Source organism: Gossypium arboreum, chromosome 6 (genome assembly GCF_025698485.1).
Source record: "Gossypium arboreum isolate Shixiya-1 chromosome 6, ASM2569848v2, whole genome shotgun sequence".
NCBI lineage: Eukaryota > Viridiplantae > Streptophyta > Magnoliopsida > Malvales > Malvaceae > Gossypium > Gossypium arboreum.
The window spans coordinates 9,753,353-9,765,480 of NC_069075.1; the positions used below are offsets into that span (position 1 = coordinate 9,753,353).

The following is a 12,128-nucleotide window of genomic DNA, read 5'->3' on the forward strand; positions in this document are numbered from 1 at the left end:
AATTTATTTGAAAACTAATATTTTAACATTTTTATAAAAAATACTTAAAATTTTCAGTTTTCCTCTTAAATTGGAAGGAAGCATGGTTAATTTAGAATGGGTTATTCCAAGTGAATGCTACATTTGAAAAGTAATGTGTAGGAATCAACATTAGGTAAGATAAAGACAAACGCAGCTTGTCTCCTACAATAAACAGCAAATGGAGAATAAAAATGGGCCATTGCTAGATTATTATACTTGCTACTCCTGCTTTGGGGACAAACCTTCCTCTTCTCTTTGGTATATCAACCCAGTTTAAACCATTTATTTTTTAATTTTATGTATATTCATTTATTCATAAACATTATTTCTTTTTATTAGATGTAAAAATAGTTTAAACGTAAAGTTTAATAATTGTATTATAAATAAATAAATACATAAAATAAGCACATAAATAATAATTATAAAATAATGGAATAATAAACGAGAAATGATTCATCAAAATAATAAGTCATCACTCATATCATTACATCTTTAATCCGTTTCCTTCTTATTATTGGATATCTCATTCGTATACATCTTCTTTTTGTTTCCTGAAACTATAGTGAATTACAGACAGAGTTCGAAAAGGTCAAATATTTGATGATTCCATCATATATGATTGAATTGTGAAAACTTCTGAATAGGTATCTTATATCTAAACTGAATTCTCTCTAAATAAAGAATCTCTTTTAATTACTTTGGAACAATTAAGAGATTCTTTAGAAGTCTTAAATGAGTTTGTTCATGAACGAAACAAATTTTTGTTCGTATTCGATTAATTTAATAGTTTTGGGGTCAAAGATGAAACCCCTCGCACAACTTGTCCAATTGTGTGACCCTTGCTACAATCACAATAGGGTTGGACAAACTCGTAAAATGCAGGCACTGCTTCCCTATCAACCTATCACTGGAAGGCGGCAATGCTTCGGAAGGCCGAAATTAAAATGACAGCGACCCTAATTTTGCAAGTTGTGTGACGTTTTTCTGGAACACCCAATTGGTGAACTCTGTAAATATCTTTAACCACATCATCATGTAAGAGTTAGTCAGAAAACCATGAAATTGGCGTACATGTGGATTTCACTTTTGGTAATCGCTACATCAATGCTTGCAATAAATTAATGGGTTGAAAATGATATCTGCATTTAAAGTTAGGATTCAACATTCAATCAGATCGAATAAAAATTTTTAAGTTAATTAAGTTGACGAATTTTATTTTAATAATTAAATTTAATTTAATTTTTTTTAAATTAAGTAAAAAAATTTCGAGTCAAGTCGAGTTAACGACTCCTATTATTTATACTTAATGTTGCATTTATATGGACCGATTATTTAATCAAGAGACAAAGTACAAGATTATTTAACTATATAAACAATATAATAGTTTTGTCATTTGACTTAATAGGTAAACATTTATTAAAATAACGTAGTTTTATCTTTTAACTTAATGGTGTTAACTTTTAATTTTAAAAAGGTAAACATTTATCAAAACAACGTAGTTTTGTCTTTTCTTATTCGGATTTTTGGATATCTCGAATTATGTGATTCATATTCAAGTTAAATCGAAATTTTTATTTTTTATTCAACTTGATTGAATAACTCGATTATCTTGAACTATTTAATTCAAAATTTAAATTTTTATTGAATTTTTGAATCAAGTCAATTTTATTCACCCTTATTTAAAGATTTTTTTATATTATTTAAAATCTATCTATTATATGTTTGAAAGTAACAATAATCATATTACTAAATTAATATTAGATTAAATATGATTGTATATTTATGTGAAATTATTTAGTTTGATCATATCTTTTAAAAGTTGTACTTAAAAATAACATAATATATTATTAATTAATAAAATTATAAATATATAAAATCATTTAATATAATTGCATAAATTAAAAATAATAAAATCCAAGTTTTAATTAAAATATATAATTTTATATAAACGATTTTATTTTAAATATGATACTAACTAACAATGTTAAAACTAATTTTTTATAATTAATAAAAAATAAATGTGTGAGGTTAACCTATCAATATATCAATAATATAATCTATAATGTATAAATTTATTTATTGATTTTTAATTTATGTCAAAACTCAAAAGAAAATAGATATATTTTATAATTATATGATCTAATTAATTTTCAATCCAACATAAATCTCGACTCGATAAATAATATGATTCATCTATTTGAGAAATTAAGATTAAAAAATTCAATCATTTAAGAATTTTTGAAATGAATTATCAATGCCTTCGACATTAGGCCTTTCGATAAATTGTGCACTTTAACTCAAAAACTCATAAAAAAAAAAATTGATATCATCTTCAACCACCCTACTAATGTCAACTTCATAATAAAACTTAAACATAAATCTCTTCTCACCCATATTTGATATTGTTACTCCCAAATAAAATGCCATATGATAGCTAATGTATTTTGCATAGATTGGAAATGGACTACATTTTCCGTGAGAAAGCAACCAACATGACGATTCTTAGAAGACGATTTATACACTTCATTCCTTATGTTAACTTTTCACGATTCTTCCTTATTATTTTGATGATCAGCATTGTCATATTCTCTTTCATTTTAATGCATAAAAATTGAAAAAAAAAAGAAAAAAAAAAGAGATAAACACAACAAAATAACGTGCACCTGGAGCAAGCAATGAGGTGCTACTAGATTAGACACTAATCAATTATATCTTAGTTAATAGTTGATTCCACATATTGATAAGCATACTATTAATGATACATTTATCCTCTTTTATTCCCACTTGATAAGTTGCACCATTTTCTAACCATTAATGATTCATAGCCACTTATCTCTTTTTTAAGTAGCTATACCAATTTTCTCAACTCAGCCGACTAATTACTGAAATAGAAAATTAAATACACTTCAAACTACGGTGATATAATGTTGAGCAGCCTATCTTGCCAACCACCCATTTCCTCCGCCAACCCATTGGTATATTTTCAATAAACCTTTTCCACTTTTAAATAAAAAAAATAAATACGCTTAAAATCTACATATTTTTTTATTGCAATAATATTGATATTAACTAATTTAAGACTCAGTCTGCAATATATAAAATATTTTTAAATAAATAAAGTCTGCAATATATAAAATATTTTTAAATAAATAAGTTAATATAAATTTTATATATACACAAAAATAATATAATATAAAAAGAAATTGAAAGATATTATTTAAATATGAAGAGAGCTCTTAATTATGAGTGAATAATACTATTATTTTTTTTCCCTTGAGTTTTTTGGACTCATTTTGAATTAAAACAATTTAAAGGATTTTATAATAATTATTCTTAAAAGGCTTATGTTATGATTTAGCCTTGAATTATATATGTTTTCTCAATTTGATACCTAATACCTAATTTTTGGTCCTCGAATTATCATTTTGTATTGTTTTTGTCCAAAAGTTAATTATTTAAAAAGAAAATGGGACACCCAACCAATAAGAACACGTCATGTAGTGTTCCTTAAAAATTCAAATTTCCAAAATATGAATAATATCTAATCATATATAAAATTCAATAAATATATAAAAAATATAAAAATTTTAAATTATATGAAATAAGATTTATAAAAACATTATATGAACTATAAAAATTCAAAAATATATAAATTCAATATGAAAATTTTAAAAATATATAAAATTTTATTAAATTAAAAGAGAAGATTCCATTCCACCCAGTCAATCATTGTGATTGAACTGTGAAAAGAAAGATAGAAAAATAAAATATGATTTTTTTTTAAAGGAATCAATTATATAAATGATCAATAGTCAGCCAAGTTGGTTAAGGGTTTATCAATGGTGAAGGGCATGGGATAAAGTTAGACAGATAGCGGTCCATTGTCATCCCTACTCGCAATGGCATGGCATATCTCGTAGCACTCACCATAGTAACTATAATGCGGGTTTTTTCATTTTATCGTTTATATTCACTAACAATTAACGTCCGCAGCAATGATGAAACACCAACAATAACCAGACAGCTTGTATATGGCTGGCCATGATAATGACCTGCGCTATTTAACTGTTGTAATAAGTAGCCAAATGGCAACACCACCTACCTTAATTAACAGAAGACTAAAAGTGGCTATTGTCACCCTCCATTACCTCCACAAAGTCATCATCTTTCTCTACTAAATTATTTAATTTCATACGTGTAATGCACATTATAATTTTGATGTGAAACATTGTCACCTACATATCTGATTAATGATTAAAGCCATCATCATCAATGCTTTTTTTTTTTTTTAAATTGCTTTTGTTGTGAAAGAACCACCATTGCTTTTGTTGACACTAGACTTGCAAGAAAAAATATTTTTATTAAATATTGCTATAAAATAAAATTTGTTAGTATTTTGAACAATGATACAAGCTCTATGTTAGATTTTACAATGAATGTCTCCTGCACATTATTGGCTTGAAGATGAGAAAGGATCATCAAACGTTTCTCGAGATTTTGAGACTTAGAGTTTCTTTCGGAACTTAATTAGGGGAAAACTTTACAAACTAATAAGCTATATCTAAACATGTATGAAATTACGATCCTCTAAATATATGAAAAGAAATCGAACATGCTTAATAGGAACATACCTGTATCCAGCTGAGTCCAAATAACATAACTAAAAAGGTTGATAGTGAGGATGAGTAAAAAAAGAAGGGCAAAACAGAAGAATAAGGTACATGGAACCATACCACAAGGTGTGATGTGATAGTCCCCCCTCGTGGGAATGAAGCACATTTCATAATCAACTATTTATCTCTTTGGAAAGCAATCGTGGCGAAAGGATTAGTCACAGCAGCCGACAGTTGATACCTTGGTTTCGACCAAAAAAAAAAAAAGGTACATGCAACAATACGAAGTTTCAAAGAGTTTGGAAAATGCCCTTGAGCTTTAGATTGCTTCGTAAAGCTAATGCCAAGGATAGGAATCAAAGTTACAATTTACACTCATAAACTAAATTTGCAGTATCATTTGAAAACTAATGCTGCTAAGAAAAAGATATCTCCACAACATCATTGTAGTCCAAAATTTACTTACATATTCACCCCAAAAATGGAAAAGAAATGAGGAAGTATGAGAAAATGTGAAATTTATATAATGTATTTCAATTCATTGGTCAATTTCCACGATTATGTTTCTTCTCTCTGTGTCATCGATGACGGACTAGGTGGAATCATAGTTTCATCTTTAACTGCTATGGAAAACTCTTCTTTCACTGTAGAAAGCTGTCGGTCAGGGCTATAATATTCCTTTGAAATCATTCTGGGACTTGGAGAATTGGTTGTAAATCTCGTGGTTGGGCTAGAACCATACCCGAGCAAAGAACTAGGGTCAGAACTAAATCGTACAATCCCTTGTTCACGAGGTAAAGGTGACATTCGCACCTCGTTACCATTGTTTGTTTGCTTTCTTAAGAACTTATCTTCTACAATATCATAAGAATTCCCGGTGCGTGCTTCCTGAGCAAGGGCACACCAACAACAGCATAGCCATAGCGTGCAATCACCTACTGCTGGATGTCCGAAACAAAACTTGTAAGCTGGCAAATTAAATCTCTTCCTCATTTGAATCCTCCAGAAGCCACCATATAATAAACCAAACAGACAAAGAACAATTCCGGTAAAACCAAGAGCCTCTCTGACAGTCTCATTATCGATATTCACAGCAGCCAAATTGAAAATCCAGAATGGAGCCATACAAAACAGGAGAAAAGTAGCAATATGTACATACATGTTCCCGAAACCGAGCCTCTCCATGTTCCACCCAAACACACAACAGGTACAAAAAACAGAAAGATATGCTAGAGAAATGTCATCCCAGATGTCTAGTATCCCTCCACTCCAGAGCGGTCTGCTTTCAACAATTCTTTCTCCCTCGCCGGATGCAAATGAATATCTCCTCTCGAATGATTTTCGTCTTGAATGCTCTGATCTAATTTCACCAGCATCAATTCCCCCCTGTGCTTCCTCGTCCTCTTCAGAAACATAATCCTTCCCAAGAGGGCTAACAATGGTGTAAAGACCAGCCAATGCTGGTGCACCTATTGCAAATGACATACATATCCCAACACCAATAGGAGGTCGCTCAGATCTCTTGTATCCCCAGTTCAGACCACAAAGAGCATACTGAGCAAAACAGTTGATATGAAGTAGCACAACAACCAACATCATATGTGCCCACTCATGGGGCTTATAGGTCCCATTCTTACAGTATACCTTTCTGAGTCGGGAAACATCTTCTGGTTTCCATCTACAAAGAAGTACAAGATGGTAAAAACGCTTAGGGTGATGGTACAAACACATGAGAGTAAACAGAGCATTGAGAATTTGATTGTTGACTTCGAACCAGGCATCTCTCTGGGACTTCTTAGGGAGCGCTTTATTCAACATTCCAGTCATGACAAGGAACAGAATAGCACCCGAGATAGCAACAGCCAGGATCCATGCAAAAAGGGCCATATTCATAGGGTCCCTAATCCATTCCTTACACATTTTCATGAGAGAAACCCAATCAATCTTTTTAGCAAAAACCCCAGTCAGACGTTCTCGTATCCTATGACCACTTGAAGAAGCCACCAACCGAGAAACCTCATCTCTTTCTTCGGCTAAACGCTTGAAACTAGCAGATGCAGAGCTAAAGTTGAGAAACTTGAATCTACTTGGTGGAGACATAAAGTTCATAAATGGCTTTCTTTGAGGGTTTTCACTGTTTAGAAGCATCTTTTGTGACGATGAAACGTGAAGAGAAATTTGCCCTGTTGTTTTAGTATCATTGGATTCTTCAATTTGCTCTTTCAGATTCCCATTATCACTTGAAGCCATTCTAATATCAAAATCAAACTCTCAATCAAATTCCAGAACTATGCAGATTGAGACAAGTTCATTCGCAATAACTCTTAAAGTGTAATTCTAGAATAGAATCGAAAACCAAAAATCATACAATCTGATCTATTATTCAGCAGGTACTATTACTAAAATTGTAGCAAAACAAAGGGAAAGTTAAGGAATCTTCAAAGCTTGATAAACAAAAACAAAAGATTTTCATGAATGTCAAATGAACAAAGCTGTTGAAGTGTAATTCTAAAATTGAATTGAAAACCAAAGGAACACAACCTAATCTATTATTTTGCAGTTACTAACCCTAAATTGTAGCAAAACAAAAGGGGAAGCATGGAATATTCAAAGCTGAACCAATTACTATGCTAGCCAAGAAGATACGAAAACATCAAAAATCACTAACAGGTCATTATTTTGATAAACAGAAGTTGACCCACATCATAAAATCTAAAATCGAGACCTTCATCTTTTTCTATCAAAATTTATTCTTTAGCATCGCAAGGGTTTCCAGATGTAAGAAGAACACCCAGAAAGTTTCCCATTTTCTTTCATTCAAGGGAAAAACAGCAGATAAGTATACATGTATATACTGGGAAAATAAACCCTAACAGGAATATTAAGAACGTTTAGGGAAGACTGACCTGATCACCTGAAATATGAGGAAAGTGTGAGCAGAAACTTAGGGTTTGGGGAAACTGAGAAAGGAATTCATGAGCCGAGCAGTTTAGGGAATTTGTCCTAAAACAGCGTTCACCTTTGCTTTAGTTGCCGCACATGTAACAGATGTACTTTCAGAAAAGGCACCACCACTGCTCGTTTAACCAATCATAAGTCTTACAGAAAAGGATTTCATCAGGAAAAAAAAGTCGTCCAGCTGAGGATATTACTTTCAAAAGTTTGAACAAGTGGTCCTGTCTTGATGCTCATCAGATGGCTGCAAACCATTTTTAGAATAATCAATTAGGTCGATAAAGAAAAATCTAAACTTTTTTAGAAAACAAAGTACAAAAAGCAATACGACGTCGTAAATTTATTCCCCTACCTATAACCATAAAAGAAAGAATTGTCAATAAGCAATTATATGTTATGTGCATGTAGTCTATTAAACATATTAATATTTTATATAAAATAAATAGTTAAATTTACATTAAATTTTATATGTATGATCAATATAAATAGACCGGATTAATTATATAAATAGTTATGAAAATATATAAGTCTACTTTAATTTTTACACTGGTGTAATATAAAAAAAAATAATCTTGGCTGGAAAACATAAAAATTAACATGAGTACAAGTCTTTTGGTCATCTTGCATCCATGGTAGACATGGTTAGGCCGTTCAATGAGTAAATTTCCACCTCTTTGCTCTCTATATATGTTTCTACAATCCTTATTGCAGGCTGTTTTGGCAATGCCAATTGCATCTTTCCAATTAGCACAGAGATAACATCAGACATCGTTGTCCTATCCAATGGATTATCTTCCACGCATAGCAGACTCAATGTAATGCATCTTAAAACTTGGTATCGTTTAAAACATGAATCACTTAAAGCCGGATCCATTAATTGTAATGCTCCACCATGTTTCCATAGTTCCTATGCCTGCAGACATCAATCATGGGGTTAAAAAAAAAATGGTGTTTGTTTTATATCGGTAAAGCTTAGTCTATGCTAACTACTGCAAGAAAATGATATGAACTTACGTATCCAACCAGGTTAAGTGGACGATCAAACTCAAAATGGTTGCTATTTTTCTGACCACTGACAACTTCCAAAACCATAACTCTGAAACTGTAATCATCAGATTTTTCAGAGAATATGCCTTCCATTGCATATTCAGGAGACATGTAACTATTGCATGAATTCATCAACAGTACAGTTAATAACCATATTCTTTCATTAGACAAGACATGGAAACAGGAAGTGTGTACTTACTATCTGCCGACAACCTGTTTCGTATTTGATCCAGCTGCATTCGTTATGTCTATCTTGGCCAACCCAAAATCTGATATCTTGGGGTTCATGTTTTCATCAAGCAATATGTTACTCAACTTCAGATCTCTGTGAATTATTCTCAATCTCGAGTATTTATGAAGATAAAGTAGCCCTCGAGTTATCCCTTCAATAGCTTCATTTTGGAGTCATCTGTTAGAAAGGAAAAAAAAAAAAAAAAAGACAATGTAAACATAGAAATTAGCATCGACAGTTGAAGAAATAACTAAAGAGTTGGTACTACCGACCAAAGATAAAAGTGTCCAAGCTTTTATTAGGCATGTAGTCATAGACAAGCATTTTCTCTTCTCCTTGAACGCAAAAGCCTAAGAGCCAAGGTTTGTGTGTTGCGGTTTGGCTATAAGTATAAGCTCATTTTTGAACTCCACTAGCCCTTGGCTTGATCCGCTTGATAATCTCTTTATTGCAACTTCTTGTCCATCACCCAATGTTCCCTAATGATTTAACATGTTTTCAAGTGTTAGAGGCAGATTGATGAAATCATTATCACTAATTCACTTATGGGGCGGTTGGCAAACACCTCCAAAGCCACCTTTTCCAAGCAAATTATCTGGTGAGAAGCCATTTTTAGCAGACATGATTAAACCTGCTGTATATATGATTAGATTACGACCATTGTTTCCAGTTTGAAGTTCTGATACGTCACTTGCATCTTCTGAAGTCATTAAGTCAAGTAGGTACTCTTCTGTTCAAAGCAAAGTTGAATTATACATTAAAAAAAAAGAATACTACTGAAACATCAATTGATTAAGAATTTGAGATTCCCCTCCATTTTAGTACCTTCCTTTCTAATTTGCCTTCGCCTTCTCAAATAAAACAGAGTGGAAAGCAGTACTATGATCATTAGAGCGATTGCTAGAGAGATTAAAATCCATATCCAAGTTTTCGACTCTGCAAGCAATGTACACAACAGGAGAGGTATTCATGAATTTGATTGTCTTTATACTATACTACCGAATCAAAACAAGTTCAAAGATTGGAACATCAGCATGCGATATTAAACTTGGACAGTTGCGAATTATAAGTTGAAATGAAAGTCCATCCAACACACCTTCTTCATAATGCCCTAAAATAAATCGACAACCAAGGTCCTTCTCCGCTTCAACTCCCAAACATTTGCAGTCTTTCCAACATATGTCCTTACAATCGTTCAAGGAAAGATTGGTGTTTCCATATAGTGTGTCATTTAAAGAATCTTTATGTGTATATCATATGGTTCTTAATTCATACTTATCACCTTTCTTTCGGCACTTTGGTCCTTCCCATCTCTCGCAACCATTCTTTGTGGTATTACTATCACAGATTTGTAAATTGATTGTATAGATATCTCTAAGTTGTAAATCCCGATCGTCCTGCAACACTAACCTACAGTTTTTCCTTCGCTCTTCAAGAGTGTATTGACTAAATTACAAGAGTATAATAAACGTACTTCCAATTTGGATTAGAAACATTAGTGAAATCATAATTCATATTAAATGGATCCGAAGGGCCAATATTTTCAAAATCTTCACCATTTGTCCACAAAATCCTCTCTCTAAGCCGAACTACTAATCGATTTCGTGCAGGATCCCATTCCATTGTAAACGACCTAGACGCAGGGATTGAATCACTGAACCAAGAAGTAAGTGAGAAGTTTCTCCCATGGCTAACCCCCAATTTCATCACAGGTAGAAAACTATCAGTTGGATGGTCAAAGCTTTGCCACAATACTACGTTTTCCCTATTTTCCTCATTTGTACCTTGCAAAACAAGATTTCCCGAATCTTGTAAGACCACCTTCATATCGGAAGTGTTGATGGTGATAGAGGTAGATTGAAGTGAGAAAACTTGGATAGGATTCCCACCGGTGCGTGTAATTTTCAGTCCAGTATCATCTAGGACAAGAACTCCCGAGTCGTCTGCGATGAGATTGTCTCGATTAGCCAACCAAATGGAATGGTTGTTTGACGTCAACGTGCCTTGGGCGTACCACATAGCCAAATAATATCCATAGCTTTTGTCATCCCAAGTCTGATGGTACTCTTGTCTGAAGAAGCCATACAAGATTATCAGATGAATTGGAACTGAGCTTATCACCTGGGTTTAGGGTACCTCTCTCAGCTTCAGTTAACCAAAGGCATCCCAAGATAAGCACCACAACTCGGAAACTAAACATGTTTTGGTTAAGACTTAAGACATGGAGAAGATTGAGAGTACAGGAAAGGTATAGAGCAAAGATGAAAGCCTAGTGCTTGATTAGACCCTGAATGAGCAAAGAATAAAGAGGGTGCGATTGAAGAAGACATGAAAAAGGAAGCAACTTCAAAGGGGAGATACAGAGATAACATTCATTGGTGGAACCCCCAATCTGATCCTCTTCCACTCCAATAAAAAAAAAAAAAAAAGGCTTTTTATGTTTTTTTTCAAAACTTAACCAAATAAATTATTTATTTACGAAAAATAATTCAGATACAAAATTTTATATAAAAATGACTTTTTTTTTTTATGGTGCATGTTGATGTCAGCCTATAAAGCATAGATATAGACACACAATACGGATATGATAGATGCAGATGTAGTAACACAATAATTTTAAAAAAATAAGGAGACGGATATGGTAGGATACAACAATAAAAATATTTTAATATTTATATATATTTTATGTTAAAATACTTAATATAAATGAAAATATTGATATTTTTATTAATATATAATCAATTATTTTTATTAAGCTCTCTGCATAAAATATGATAAAACATAGCAATATATTTTTAAATTTATTACACAAAATATGTCATATTAAATCTAAATTTGAGTCATACATATATTTATTAATTTATAATTAAAATTAATTTTTTAAATATTTTAATTTAATAAATACATTCTTTTTGAATTTATAATTAAAATATTTTAATTTAACAAATATTATATATATATTCTTTCTTTTTGAATAAAATCCGACCGAGAATTTATTAAACAAAATAAGTTAAAAACAAGTATAGAAACACCCAAACCTATCAAAATAAATAAAATAAAATAAAAAATAAAAGAAATGAGAAACAAACAAAGCAAACAAATTCCAGCCTAGTTAGAAGAGCCACTCTCAGGGTTTTTACTAAAAAATATAAAAAATAAAAAATTCAAAATAATACATAAAAAATGTAATTACGAAAATGGTATGTCAGGTGGTCACGCTAATCTGACAAAGTGCACCACCGACAAACAAACCAAAACAA

General features: G+C 31.6%; 3 protein-coding genes across 5 annotated transcripts; all 3 read right to left on the minus strand.

Moving 5' to 3' along the window:
• Positions 1–4,932: 4,932 nt before the first annotated feature.
• Positions 4,933–9,348, minus strand: LOC108486512 (uncharacterized). 3 transcript variants are annotated; one of them, XM_053029764.1, is made up of 5 exons: positions 9,141–9,348; positions 8,836–9,045; positions 8,604–8,691; positions 7,541–8,502; positions 4,933–6,885 (listed from the first exon to the last, which is right to left on the minus strand). In XM_053029764.1, the coding sequence occupies exon 5, from the start codon at positions 6,882–6,884 to the stop codon at positions 5,193–5,195; it is 1,692 nt and encodes a 563-aa protein (XP_052885724.1). In that variant the 5' UTR covers position 6,885; positions 7,541–8,502; positions 8,604–8,691; positions 8,836–9,045; positions 9,141–9,348; the 3' UTR covers positions 4,933–5,192. The 3 variants fall into 3 exon arrangements, with proteins under 3 accessions (XP_052885724.1, XP_052885723.1, XP_017646089.1); XM_053029763.1 differs by having other exon boundaries at positions 8,604–8,751; XM_017790600.2 differs by lacking the exons at positions 8,604–8,691; positions 8,836–9,045; positions 9,141–9,348 and having other exon boundaries at positions 7,549–7,937.
• Positions 8,206–9,757, minus strand: LOC128293761 (G-type lectin S-receptor-like serine/threonine-protein kinase CES101). The gene is made up of 5 exons (XM_053029268.1): positions 9,694–9,757; positions 9,412–9,598; positions 8,836–8,961; positions 8,604–8,751; positions 8,206–8,496 (listed from the first exon to the last, which is right to left on the minus strand). The coding sequence occupies exons 1-5, from the start codon at positions 9,755–9,757 to the stop codon at positions 8,206–8,208; spliced, it is 816 nt and encodes a 271-aa protein (XP_052885228.1).
• Positions 9,758–10,284: 527 nt separating this feature from the next.
• LOC108486511 (G-type lectin S-receptor-like serine/threonine-protein kinase CES101) lies at positions 10,285–11,322 on the minus strand. The gene has a single exon (XM_017790601.2). The coding sequence runs from the start codon at positions 10,885–10,887 to the stop codon at positions 10,315–10,317; it is 573 nt and encodes a 190-aa protein (XP_017646090.1). The 5' UTR covers positions 10,888–11,322; the 3' UTR covers positions 10,285–10,314.
• Between the last annotated feature and the right edge of the window lie 806 nt (positions 11,323–12,128).